The sequence below is a fragment of the Acanthisitta chloris genome, unplaced genomic scaffold (assembly GCF_000695815.1).
Source record: "Acanthisitta chloris isolate BGI_N310 unplaced genomic scaffold, ASM69581v1 scaffold3441, whole genome shotgun sequence".
Taxonomy (NCBI): Eukaryota; Metazoa; Chordata; class Aves; order Passeriformes; family Acanthisittidae; genus Acanthisitta; species Acanthisitta chloris.
In genome coordinates, this window is record NW_008657467.1 from 60,941 (window position 1) to 76,236 (window position 15,296).

General features: G+C 35.8%; 1 protein-coding gene across 1 annotated transcript in view; it reads right to left on the reverse strand.

The window, feature by feature from the left end:
• LOC103811720 (calcium-dependent secretion activator 2-like) overlaps positions 1–15,296 on the reverse strand; it is a 132,549-nt gene that overhangs the window by 57,998 nt on the left and 59,255 nt on the right. The window contains exons 10-11 of the mRNA XM_009084709.1: positions 13,084–13,147; positions 10,944–11,067 (exon numbers count right to left, since the gene is read on the reverse strand). Coding sequence (XP_009082957.1) covers positions 10,944–11,067; positions 13,084–13,147 — 188 coding nt within the window. The remainder of the gene's footprint in view (positions 1–10,943; positions 11,068–13,083; positions 13,148–15,296) is intronic.

Sequence of the window (15,296 nt, forward strand, 5' to 3'; positions counted from 1 at the left end):
TAGAAAGAGTCATGGAGACAGGGGAAGAGTCCAACTGATATTTTTTACAATTATAGTTTAATCAGTAAAATTAATTTGTCCAACTACATAATTTGCGTCATTAGGAATAACTTCAGCATTAGGTATTGGAGCTTGTTTATTTAACTAAGCTCTTGTCACTAAGCATAATCATGGGATGGATAGAAATGATGTACAATATAATAGTATATAAAGTATGGTCTCATTAACCAGGTTTGCAGAGGATTTATAAAACTGGTAACACAAGGAAAGTGAGGGTATCAGGAGCCCTATTTTCTCATTTTCTGTGCATGTTCATGGATCACATGAATAGCAAATCACACGAATGCACATCTTCATACACAGAAAATTCTACTAACATTTCTTCCCCACTTTGCATTCATCATGACATAGAACATTAGCAGATTAATTAAACAATTTACATAATCTCCTTGGTGTCAGTAAGAATATCAAGCTGCACGCAATAAATATTTTTCACACTTAACATTTCTGGCAAGTCAAAGGACCTTTCCAGACATTTTAAAGGCAAGTGACCTTGTCCAGTTCTTCAGCACTAATACACTGATGCATAGTACAGCGATGAAGTATATAGCTTTGGTGCAATTTTTGAAGAAACATTGGATTAGAATCTCCAGCAAACATCTACTTCAAGGTGACTGCAAAGCCACATTGTTTTCATGCAAAAATAAAGGCAGGCAAATTAGTTATTGCAGCAACTCAAAATAATTTTTTCAAATCTTATTAAAATAGACCACATAACCAGATATGTTGAAATGTTTTCCAAACCCACAATCTAATTCAAGAAAGACTTATTGTAGGAACATGGGCCAAGCACAAAACACACACGAGGACACAAAACTACATTCATAATGTCAAGATCACAATTATCAATACTGTACTGTACTGATTTTGCGATTTTTATACTATAGAGTGATTATAAAAGTATAACCACAATCATATTAAATCAAGTGAGATTAGGAAGGACTGGTCCAGCCCCTATCACTTAGGCTACAGTATAAAAAGTGCTATTGGGTTCAGACTAAAACAGTGGTTTCTATGCTTATCCTGGACTGAAATTGCTGTTTCCTCTAGTGGTCAGTGTCCTCCCCTCCCTGAATCCACAGCAAGAACTATTCATGCAGATGATACATCACTAGCAGTGTCACTGATGTTAATGATTCTTAGGAATAAACCTGTGACATTAATACAGAGTATGACTGGCACATCTGATTTCAGCATAAACAACTCATTTTATTACAAATTCAGCCTGATCTTCATTACTTTGCCACTACCTAAGTACACAAAATAATTGCATTCATAATTGCATTCTTTCCTAATGAAATTAAATAAGCTGTAAACTACTCCAAAATTATGCCCTAGAAGGGCTCCTCTAAATGATTAAAAAAGTAATTCTAATAATTATGTTGAATCTGATGTTGTATATTTGCATTGGAATAAGTTATTCCACACCTGCAATTACCTCAAGACAGCCTAAAAATGGCTACTGAACAGACATCATTATCACTAGAGAGAGTAGGAGAAAACAGACTTATTAGCTAACTGTGATATTATCGTGCTGATTCCATTGAGCAAGACAGTAAGGAACTGCACTTCTGGTCATCTGGGCTGAAGTGATGAGTTTTGATCAGAAATGGAAATGAATGGTGTGTTTGAAGGGCATAATAAGACTAATAAAGTGAAGGATGAAATTTGGGATCAGAAATGTTCTGACACAGGCAATGTGGGAATACAGTGTTCCCAAAGTGGAAACACTTGGGCAGAAGACCTGATCAGTGACAATGCTGGCATAAAAATCAATCAGTCATGACAAATAATTTAAGCTAGAAATTGTAAAGTTTTTAGTCATTGTGGGACTAATGTTCAGGAATAGTTTTCTCAATAGGATTAGTGTGTTTATGAGGAAAAGGAGTATGAAAACTGTAAACATCCCTAAGAAGTGAGTATGGCAAGTTTCCGAATGAGGTTTCATGTCAGGAATGACTGAAAATGCAGGACATATAAGTCTGAATGAATTCCAGTTTCAGGTTTTCATGAAACTCACCATATTATTTACTATTTATTAGCTTACTCTAGCTTATGTACTACTTGCTAAAAACATGCAAATTACCCTCAAAGCTTCATACAGCTTTCGATGATATTTTTAAAACCATCATTATTTTCCTTTAAGATTTACTGATATGAAAAGGTGGCAGAGCATTGCACTCACTCTGCATCCTTGGACAAATCTCTTTAATATTACTGTCATTTACTTATCCACAGAATAAATCAGTGCATGCAATTTCTTTTGGATGAAACATATTTTCCTACATTTTACTTCAGCTTGATCTAAAGCTTTCTTTTCCATCTGTAAGTTACCACATCAGCTAGTCATTTTTCTCTGTAACAAAAGACCTTGCACATTCAAAATCTAGGAAATAATGTGTTTTGGATGACCACCATACATGGGTATGTAAACAATGAGCTACGAAGTAATTTGAGAGAGAAAGAATGAAATACTAACTTTATTTTTTTACCAAACAAGTAGTGTATTTGAAATATAAGTAGCAATAAATTCTTATCTGTTTTAGTTTTAGAACCTCCAAAACACCTGAGCAAAACACTGTGCTTATCTTTATAACCATCAAAGATTTACAGGAATGGAAATCAGTGCTGTCAGTTTTCATTATATTCATGATGTCTTTCTTCCCACAACTACTAAGAGTTGTTAAGATGTGTTTACACTGCTCAAACTAACAGGTTGCAGCAGGAGTCGAGTCAGTAAATATGCTGCTTGACATATTTTAGAAAATAAACAGAAAAAGCCATCAATCATTGTTTTCAGCTTCACATTCTGCTGAAATGAAGAAGCAAACCAGGCTTTGCAAATAATGGATGCTTTCTCAAGTATGCATTACCAGTGAGTCACATAGGCACCGAGAAAATATTGTTAAATGAGCTAAGTTAACTGACCAAACTGCTGCTGAAATGAAAAGGTGACTGCTTCATGGACCATGCCTACGGCCACAAGGGACTGTCAGATCATTCAGTCTCACCTCCTGTGTCACACAGGTCAGGGAACATCTCTCCAGTCCTCCTTTCCTGAGACCATCAGGATGTCTAAAACCTAACAACAGTGTGTCTAAAACCCAAAATCAGCTTGTTTTCCAGAAGAGAGTTTATCCTTGACAAGAAATGCACAATTCACCTCTCTCATTTTCTCCCCAGCATGTAATCTGTTAAACATATGTGTTACATTTCTCATTGGCATTTGCTGAGCACAGGAATCTGCTGATTAAAGAGGTAATTCTCCCTGGTTATGAGTACAGTGCAGCTAGGAGGTACCTCTCTCTGGCCTGCCAGTCTCTCTCTGATGGCACAGCATATATCCCTTGCTGGTTTTCCCTGCCCATTGTTTCACCACTCCACCTTTTCTTCAAACAAGCATATCCAGAACAAGACACTCAGGAGAGCCAACCTGTTTCCATGCCAGAGGACCTCCTTGAGACCAATGGCAGGGGTACAGGAAAAAAAGTCAAGTATGCTGAGAGTGCCAAGTTCACAGCCTCTGTGGGCTTACAGGTACCTTTACATCCAGAGAGCTAAATGTGGCAATACATTTTGATGCATGACCAACAATAAACATTTGCTATAAACTGGGAACATGCCAACTGGAAATGATCAAAATTCTGAAGACTGAGTTCAATTAACTTTTCACAGAATGCCACAAACATGAGGCAGACATCAAATACAAGTGTTCCTTGAATATATTATGTTAAGGATTTCTGCTATAATAGTACTGCAAGTACTGTGCAAGGCATCTGACGGGGATGACTTTGCATCTAGTTCTTGTCACCAGTGTTCAAGAAGGTAGAAATCCAACTTCAATAGAGAAAGACTCCTAAGATGATAAAAATGAAGAACAGGAGGCTAAAACTCTGAGACAAGGGGATGAAAATCTAGGTCACATGAGTATAAAAGTCTTGTCTAAAAAAAAAATCATAGGATGTGAGATAACTGGAGATGATGAAATGCTATCCCACCCTCAGGTGCGATACAGAACAAAGCTGGCATGCTAAAAACTGGGAACTAATTTGACTGTAAAGTGATTGATATACCTATTGAACAAACGGGACTTGAAATCACCTTCACGTGGGTGAAGCAGGGGCTGAAAAAGGGGAAGCACAGTGACAAGGACTGACTCAGCCCTACTGTTAAGAGAGGATGCAGGTATGTTTACAAAGGAGTATCAGGATGTGGACCTAACAGTCCAGGGGTTCTTTTCCAGACCTCTGCTCCAAAACTTACATCAGGGATGTTTGCCCATATCCTCTTCTTTCCATTTAGTTGCACAACAGAGACCAAGAAGGTGCTATGTCGCTGCGCAACTCATTCTCTTTTGTTTGTTCAGTGAAATGAACATGCATGGAGAGCTTTAACCAAGCCCTCTCCAGGTACAATGACTCTCTCCATTTGCCTTCTCAGTTTCAATAATGTTTGTAGTGTTCTTCTTTTTAAGTCAGATAGATCCTTCTGAGCCTTGAGGCCATTTACATACTACCCTTCCTTTAGAAACTTGTATGTAATGAGTATGTTAACGATCAATGTCTTTTAAAAAAACAGCAAACTGTTGAGTTGCTCCTGAATGTAATGAGTATGTTAACGATCAATATCTTTTAAGAAAACAGCAAACTGTTGAGTTGCTCCTGACCTTCTCTTGTATGGAGTTAACAGTTATTCAGCCTTTGGCAGTCTGTCTGATAGAAAAAATATTGGGATGACAACTGTGATTTGTCTTTGAGCAATTGCACACTACACAGTAACTATTTGCTCTGATTTTAATGGAATTTATTCTCATTCCTTTTATTCAAAATGTTTGGCAGAGGGAGCCCAGTATATTGAGTTACTATAGTCTTTTAAAAATAATGAGTTAAAAGACAACTACCTAATAATTCACATGTTTGCAATCTGTCTATTGCCACAGAAATGAATATCCATGGATAATGACAGATACTGCCCTGTTTGCTTCACAGCCATATACCACTTTAATCCCTAACACAGTTCTTTCATTTCCATACAGCACGGTAATGCCCCTCGGCTGAAAAATGTATTTACATGTAAGTTTCTGTCACTTCTCAGGCAATAAGAGCAGCACTAGCAAAGTTAATTACTCCTAAGCCATTCAGATTTGAAATAAATTTAAATGGGGAAAAACATTAATTTCTGAAAGGAATAAATAATTTATTTTATTTCTTTCTGTGTGTTAATGGATGTGTATAAAAGATAAGTAAAAAATAAGAATTCTGTATAATGAAGGAGAGAAAACAGATGAGGAGGCATGCATATTTCTATAGGCTGTTCATTGGAAGTACACAAAGTGTATATAAAGAATGCTATTTGTCCCTGGCCTCAGAATCTAGCAGGTCCAGTTATGTCCAACATTATCTATAGGAATAGTTAATGCAAGTTAAATACTGAATAAGACAGGAGAACACAAAATGATCTAAAAAGTACTTTCAGGTAGTGAAGTCTCAAAGGCAGCATGTGCTGAAATGAAAATGGTTTATACTTAAAAAGAGATTTGCACATATTGATGCTGTTATTCACATCCTTGACAAATTATAAACATTTACTGCAAACTACAAGGGCATTATGTGAGAGTTCTTAGACATAGATCAATATTGTAATAGTAGGTTTCCTGCTATTTTCTTCATAATGGCAATTATACTAACTGAGCAGATTAGCTACTCCATGAGAATTTCAGCTCTACATGCAATAAGGAATGACAGGCTGAACCCTGTACAATCGTCATTGCAAATGCAATTTTTATTAAAAAATCTGTTCTGTATTCATAACAGTAAAACAACAGGGGAGTGCTAAATAAACGTCATCCTGACTGTAAACAAATAGCGTTGACGCAAGTGCTGCTTATGCCACCATGTCTGCCATTAAGAAAGTAACCACTGTCTTTGGGAAAACATTCAGAGTCTTGTTCAGTTGAGACTGTGAAAATGACAGCACTTGGGGAATAGACCTGGGAACCTGGCAACCACACTGCTGAGAAAGGATTCTCGCAGCAAAAAGAATGTGCATGTTCTCCTCTTACAGAGGTGTCCTAACAAGGACAGTCCTGATAGTCAAGATTCTTTATACAGTATCTAATGCATAAGTTAAAGGGTAAATAATAGTTATCAAGAAATAGATTTTCCTTATTTTCCATGACAATGCAATATATGGTATTAGGGCTAAGTGTATTGTACATCAAGTTCATTATGAAATCTGTCAGAGTCTAGCTAGCAACACCAACAGGAATAGGATTTGGCCCTGTTAGCAAGGCTAAAATGTAATCTCATTGGGACTTCCCTCAGCAGCTTTATCTTTTGCATGAGGGAAATAGGTTCAATGGTAGACAAAATTCTGGTGGACACAGTCTATTTACTCCTTTTAATGAAGTTATTTTTTCTGAGTTTCTGATTAATTTTCCATTGTATTTTTCATCAAAGTAGGATTCAATTAAGAAATTAAATTATAAATATAGCCTAGAAACCTCTAGCTTCACTTAAATCACACAGTAAATTTCCATTTATTCACTGTATGTGATAGGCTTTCTTCTCATCCACTCTATAATCTAGTTATTTGCCAGGCCACTTAAGGGACAGCTTTGCTATCCTATCTTCAGAACACGGCAATGGTTTATTTCAAAGCATGCATAAACCTAATGCAAAAAATGACTGAAATCATGTACAGTCCTTTTTTTTTTTTTTCCAGTGCCTGTAACTGTATGTCATCTGTGTTTAAGGGTCTGTGTTTCTAACATAGGCTGTGGCATTAGGAAGATTTATACTTGAGGTGATGCATGTGTACATCTGAGGTTTTAGAGTGCAAAGGTCAAAGGACAGCTTCTAAAATTAGTTTTCTCATTTCACATTTCACAAATGAATTTAAACGTGTCTGAATTTCTAATTCTAAAAGGTATTTTCTCCAATACCTACAGGTGCTAAAATACTAAACAGAATATTTGTTCTATCAAGCTCTAGGTGTCTTAGGGAAATTGTCTTAGGGTGCATTTGTATTTGATGGCATGAGATAGTTCCTCTCATAGAGAAATTGTTGAAGGAACCTCTGAGTCCTCTGAAGCTGCTGCTTAAGGAACCTCTCTCTGTTGATCAGAGGGAGTTGGCAGATTACCTGAGCAACATGAGCTCCTGTCAACTCATCCTAATAGACTGTGGCATGAATATCCAACACATTGTCTGCTCTTCGTTTTAAGAATTCCAAATAGATGTGTTCTATTTACAGGGAATTTAAAGCTTTCAAACAAAAAAACAGTGAAAGCTTTGGAAATCAGAGGAGCTTTTTGAACCTTCAGTTATGAACACAGACTAAAAAAAATAGTTTCAATAATTTGCTAGTACTTTTCACTTGTTTACTCGATAAAGAAGCTTTTCTTCCAAAAGTGGACTATCTTCCTCCCTTCAAACCCCGCATGGCAAAGAGGTCCTCTTTGAACTACATTCATGCCACCTTTATAGTCATTATGCCAGTCTGTCTTTCCAGATGAAAAATTATTTCATCCTGAGAGTACTACCAGCTCAATGCCCCTTCCCATAACTGTGATTGATATTATTTGTGAAACTCCACAAAGCATCATGACCAACGTTCCTTTGGGTATGTGTGTATGTCAGGTAAGACAAAAGCAGTGCACACATCTCTTTCATAGTATACATATGCACAATCCCTCATACTTCTATGCAGCCACAAACACTACTTCAGCTGTGCTCTCTTTATGATCACTTTTAAATATTGGGATATAAGTACTCAAAAAACCCTCTCTGCACTCTTGGAGAATACACATCATATCAGTTTCAGGAAATTAGGAACACAAAGAACTACCATCCTTACAATCCTCAGTTGTAACTAGAAAAAGAAACTTATCACTAAACAAAGCCGTATCAGAGAAATGCAAAACCAGTTGTACCAATTTAGTTCTCCTACCAAGATCTTCATCAATAAATCCAGAAGTCCTGTTAGGAAGCAGATTCCATTTCTCCGATGACCATGAAATTATACTTTTCTAAATACACAAACTGATTTTGAATTAACTTTTCTGCATCATTTAGTTACACCTCTTTCACACAAACTACAATTGCATCATATTCCAAATGAGAAAATTTATATAAATTGCTAATAAATATGTACATCACAGGTAAGTATCACTGTAAATGAAGACTGCATGGAGTATACTATATCAAAATTAATTTTAATATTCAAAAATGTTCTGCTCAGTCTCTTGGTATTGTTGAAACCAACAAAAATAATAAAACAACAGCCACAACACACTATATCTGTAACGCATGCAGACATGCACACAAAAAGTAATCACCTGGGTCCTTTTCTGGCGTTGCTAAATATAAAAAGAAAAAAAATTAAAAAAGAGAAGAAAAACATCATTACAGAAATAAAACTATTTAAATTCAATTAGGGAAGAACAAATGCCACGTAAGGAGTGACAATCAAAAGATCTTGAATACAACTATCATGATAGTCAGCTCACACAAGTGATGGGTTTTATCAGCCAAGGGAGAAATGGTGTGTTTTTAGGTAGTATATTTGTATTTACTAGTCCTACATGGTCTTTATTTCAGGCTCATGTGCTGAGTTTGCATTGTGTCTGGGAATTTAGAAATACAAATGATAATAAAAGAATATAAGAAAGTAAGAATCAGAGAACATTATTTTTGTTGGAATCTTCTTTGCATCTATTTTTTTGGTACTATTGGTCTATAGATGATATTGCCATGTAATAGTTGCATTTTGAATGACTGATATCATGTTGTTTACTGAAGAAATATTCAAGGAATAGGATGAAAATCTCAAAACTGTATGGCAGCCACACTTGAGGATATCAGTAATGTTACAGAGATAAGGACTATGTGCTTTCTGTGTGCAATTTGAGGAGTAAGCATCTAATGCAAACTCTAACATGAACTATTTTCAAGAGAAGATTGTAACTTCAGTGCACAGATACAATAATGCTCCTATAAACCTAAAGAAGCAGAATGGAACCTATTGCTGCAAATTATTACATTTATATTGGTAAAAATGTAGAATGCTTGTAATTGTCAGTGTATAGAAAGAGACCAATGCAGGTCTCATTGCTACTGAAAACCAATGCACTGAATTTTCTGATGTTATGATGCTGGAGCTCTCCACTTTCAAAAAGTACTCTATTCTATTCTCAGAAAAGTACTTAATCTATTTCTCATTATATATGCAATGATATATTGTGCTTTGTTTTTACAGCTACATGAGTGTAAGACTACTTAGAGAAATCTAGTTGTGTTTGGACCATAAGGCAATAAATCCAAAAATAAATTTGCATTTGAAAATATGCCATGGGCTGGGCAGCAGTTTTATGTGCTGTTCCATCTTACTGCAGTGTTGACTGTGTGCATACTTTAAAGTGAAAACTTTGCTACTTGCAGTGAAAGTGTCACAATTCTCTAGGATGCAGTTAAAAATCTTGGTCAGTTATATATTTACATCACTCAGAAAACTTTTCCAATCCAATTTATTGTCAGCGAGTTTAGATATCCTTTGCAATCTTTTATCATATTTAAAAAATATTTCTGCATTTACACCTATTAGTTCAACAGGTTTGCTACAAGACTGAAATACTAAACAGTAAAAATCCCCTTTATGAATATAGAAAGATAAAACTAAGGAAAACGGATTTTTTTCCTTTTTTTTTACAGAATAGATTTAATATTCATCCTTTTTTTCTTTAACACGACATGATATCATAATTAATTATGATAAACTGGTTACTAAGATGGTTTCATGTTGTTACTTCCATGATATAATACTGGTTGCTATAGTGATGAGATGGGTTTTTTGTTAATCACTTGTGAGATTGGTTGACTCATGTTTTTCAGAGAATTTGAGCAGAAATGAAAAAAGAAAAAAAAGTTGGCTTTACAATATTGCTAAACATATGAAGCTTCTTCATTTTGCTGCTATGCTAACTCTATTTCTTCTAGTGAATTGCTAGAAATACATACTATTAAAAATTAATTTGCACAAAATTTGGAATTTTAAAAAAACCAGTTATTTCTTCAATATTTTCCCATAATTATCTCCAAAAATCCAGTGATATAGACACAGTTTTCTACTTAGTATATCTGTAGAGGTGCACCTCAAGCTTTTTGTGCTTTACAGAGAATAACGTGTCTTGAGAAGATATTTGACTATTATGATTTCCTTTTCGTTCTACATAACATTTACATATAGCAAAATGCCATTGTACATATTAGCCATTTTTTTAGCAAAATCTTAGTTAATTTCATGCTATACTTTATAGAACATACCTAAATTGCAGAAAAACTTCTGATTACCTTCAAACCTAGTATTTTGTCCCATTAATTAATTCAGACAATTGGAATGTAATTAAGGTTTTAATCATCAGATTATTATACATCTGACAACACAGCAGCGAAACGGATATTTATCTATCTGTCTTATAAATACTTCATAAAAGCATCTATACCCACAGGTTTCAAATTTCAAGGTACTGACACTACTGTTAAGGAAAGAATTTTCTGTCAGTAGTTTAATTAACAGAAATAGTTAAAGAAATAAAAAATAACCCATAAACAACCTCTTAGATTTATGAAGAACTCAAAAGTAAGAACAAAGGGCAACTTAAATTAGGAAGTCCTAGTCTTTCATTCAAACAGGGTCCCAGGAGGCATATTAAAGCAATGAATAGGAAAAAGCTCCACAGTTCACCAGCTGAGATTTTAATGAGACATTTCCCCTTGCTGTGGAAGGGGTTTGTTCTGGAAAAGGAAAAGGCTGCTCACGGAATATGCAGTTAATAGGCATTGTTGGCTTTTACAGCCACTTTGGCAGCTGATTGCTGTACTAACCTTCTATTTTGGCATATTCTGTAAGTCGAGTGTAATTGATCAAGGCAGCCTTCTCCAGACATTTTCTAACCACTTTCTTGACCTCTTCTGCTGGTATGGGAGTGGCAATATCTTTCATTAAAACCTGTGTCAGAGACAATGATACCATTTGGTTACAATCATTACCCAAATGCTGCAGGAAAGGGATAAAAGTATCCTAAAGTTCTTACAGACCTGATAATGATTAAAGGCAGAAATCAAAAAAGGAACTATTTCAGCTGGTGGAACTAGATATTCCTCTTTGAAGGTTTCTGTTCAACACTGGTTTGACTGCCTATATGGTATTTATATACAATATCTCTGCTGTTTGGCATCTTGAAGCATGCCAGTCTTTATAACCAGTATAAGAGCATTCCGTGGATGGGCTGGATCATGGTTACCACTAAAGATGTGGATGTGGAAGTTTGCTTGGTTCTCACCTATGGAAAAACATCCACCATCGCATAACCACAGACTCTTCAACAGGGTAAAGTTACTCAAATTCAACAAGTCCTTGCTGTGAAAAATATGTCACCTATAGCAGGCAGGGAAAACACTGAACTTCGGTAGGAATATTTTATTACAGACAAGTAGAACAACAGACCATATAAAGGTTTTCAAAACCTGTGAGTTGTTATTTCACCTGTTGCAAGTGAGGTAAGCTGAGCATCTATACCTCCTCATATGAATGCAACATTATATAATCTGGATTACTACATCAAAAAAGGAATAAATATTGTCATTAAGCCACTTGCATTTTTACTTTAATTCTATACTCCGTTAAGTTCCAACAAGTATGTGTAAAGAAAACTCAATATGTTTTAATAACATTTTGGTGTAAATAACAAAATTTCAGGTAACTCACAACCTTAAAAAAATGCTTGTCCAGAGGATCTCCAGATAAGCTGCACACTTACAAAACATATCTAAAAATTACTGCTAAATGGAGGCAGCAAGAGATACGGTCTGGGGAGGGCCTTGGTAGAAAAGAAACAGGTTCAGCAACAGCTACTAGGAAGACATTGGTGAAAAGCAGACTTCTGCCATACTTGCACACACATATGATTTACCTATCTGTGTTAACTTGCTTGAATATACAGTACTCAAAATCTTTTATTCTGGATCTGGTTGGTTGTTTCTTTCTTGTTTTCAAAGTCAGATAAAATAAAATGTTTCTAACTCATTACGCATCCACAAATACAGGAAAACACATTTATTCCCAGTCAAGACTGACAGTAGTGTTGTTTGAGCACCAGTTAGAGAACCATTGCCATTTGTAACGGCAGGAATGGTGAGACAAAATGGATGTTTCACATAGTACAAAGGAATCTACACAACACTACAACCACTGAGATTCGAAGTCCAAACATATATACTCAGACTCTCTCTCTGTTTTTTAATATGGCAAAGGTTTGCTAAGACACAATCTCTATCCATGGAGTGTTCTGCAGTGCAGAACAACTAATATTCTCCAGGATCAAACCTTTCAGATTTTAGTAAAGCAACACAGCCTGGGATCTAAGCTCTTTTGGAATTCATACCTTCATCAGACTCCTGCTGATAAAATGCCTCTGGAATATCTGCCACAATTTAAAGTTCTCTTTCCTCAGACATGATTTGATTATTTTATCATTATGAGTCATTCTTCCAGTCAATACAAGAGGATTTTCTGCGCAGGAATTAACATTTATAGCTGCCCATGTCAGATTTACTGCATAAAGATTTTGCTTCTTAAATTGATTCAGATCCTGCATTTATGGAATGTTATTTGAATTATATAGAAGCTTTTTAACATTATATATGAGTATAGACAACATCATCAGCATAGAAAGCAGGACAAGAGGGCTGTAGAGTAGGCTTGTACTACTTCAGAGGTGATGCTCAGTAAGTGCTAAATGATAAAGAAACACTGCTTGAAGTGGAGTCCAGTAAACAAGCCCTACAGAAAACAGCTGTTTGCCTCTGTGGAAAACAATGAGAAAAAAACACACCTTACAGTGAATGTCTGAAAATAGTAGTAAAATACCTAAGAAGACACAAGTCTGCTCTCAGCAACCTGAAGGCAAAAGAAAAATGAAGGCTCAACAGTCAAGCAGAATTTAAAATGTGTTCTCAAACTTACCCTTTCAAGTAGTGAAAGTGTGGCTTTTAAAGCTCCTTCAGGACGTCCAAAAGGGAAACAGTATCTTAAAAAGTCAAAATAAAAAAGAACAAAGAAAGCAAAAGGGGAAAAAAAAAGAGGAAGAGAAGATTATCTGAATTGTAACACCCGTGTTATGAATTTACTTTGAGATGTAATTTTACACAACTTTGCATTAAATTAGGCTAGCAGAAGACTCCCATACACAAAGTACTAAGAAAATCAGGCAGCCTCTGCAGTAGTTTGTCATGGAGTACATACATAGTACAGCAGTACCAGCTCAGCAACTTTGACCTAAATACAGGAAAAAAACCACAGAAGGCAAAAAACATCACTTCCAATTTCTAAACTAGGAAGAATATTTAAATGTAACCTTTCTGGAAAGAGGCACTATTTCTCATATAGTGACAACAGCTACTGGAGCTGTGAAGTAGCATTCTGCATATTATATCTTGTTTTAATATTGGATTAAGACAAGGATAAAATGTCAGATATTTAAGTTTCTTAGGAAAATGGGAATATAAATGCTGGCAGATATTTCATATTTTTTCCTATTATATTATCTTACATTTTATCAGCTACAACTTAAACCATACTCACTTCTGTCTCGATACTTCTAAAGTTATATAAATTAAAAAGTGATTGCCTTCATAGATTGGTTTTTCATTTTTCTCTACTGAATGATCCAATAGAGCAGCTCAATGAGACTACAATGCTCAGGCAACTTAATCCTGTCTATAAAATCTTGCTGGAATATCCCCAATTGGAAAAAGGATTTTTTACTTTGCTGAGATTATTTTTTCTTATTATTACTCACAGAGAACGATAGCCTCCTGTTTTAATGTTTTCCACTAGTAAAATTTTTTATACTGATAAAAGGATTCAGATCAGTGAATTTTTGATCTGCATTTTGGTCAGACAAAATAAAGCATTGTAAATGAGGTCAAATAAGGGATTTCCTGCAGCAAGAATTGCAGAATTTGCTTTTATCTCTGGAAAGAATCCATAGATAAAATTCACACAGCCAGGCAAGAGGTAAAAGTCCAAGACCCTCATAATAGCATTATCTGAAATACTGCCTCTTCCACATTTGATGCCTGAGAGGCAGGTAGAGGGATCCAAAGTCTCAGTGTGTAGGTAAGGTGACAGAGAGGAAAGGTGTATATACCTTAGTAAGTGAGAAATACTTTGGATGACAGTCACCAGCACAGAATGGGCTGACTGCATTTGAATTATAATGGAGCCAGATTGATAGCAAAGAAAATGAAAATTAAAAAGGCCATAGAGGAGTATAAAAACTGGAAGCTGCATGTTAGTTGACAGGCATGGGAGGACATCCTTTTCAGACGGGTGTGACCCAGTGACTTGGGTGGATGTAGCAAATGTTCAGTGCCCCTCTGAAAAGGCAGGAAGGGACATACACTCTTCAGTTAAACTGCCCACAACAATATCTGACCAGTGTGTGCAATGTTAAGCAATGGAGAGAGGGCAAAACAAAAAAAGGTTTGTCACATCACTGGAAAAAAGAAAGTGCTGATGATCCTTGAAGGTCTGTACCACTGATCCTCTAACTGCCATTATCAGTGTGACTAGGAAATATTAAGTGATATTAGAGGAGCTGCAAATTCAAGATTTCAATTATAAACGTGTACATTTGACTGATATTTCATTAGGACAAGATATAATAACAATATTTTGGGACACAGTTTTGAACTGCTTCTGTGGACATCTAAGACCCACAAGAAAAGATGTGGAAAACAAGAAAACAAGAAAAGATGTTATTCTGGATTCGGTCTCAGATGTGAAGAGGACATAGTTTGAGGAGTGCAGAGCAGCTTGAGGGAAACTTCAAAAAAGTAGGAGCCCAAGTCAAATGTATGCTACAATTAAAAAACCAAAGTGATAAAAACCAAACAAAACCCCCTCTCTGTGATTTCATGAGGAAGATAAAGTAGTTACTGCAGAGAAACTGGCATTTAGAAACTGTAAAAACTATCTGAACAAGCAAGACATGGAAGTCTCTGAAATATTCTAGGGCACATGTAAACAGCACAGATGCTCAAACTGACAGTGGAAGCAGGAAGCCAGCCTGGGAGATGGTGGGACTGCCTGGTGATGAGGATTACAAGGTATTCAAGGACATTAAGGCCAAAGCAGAGAAATTCAGTGCAGGTTTTGCATAAATCTTTCCTGCT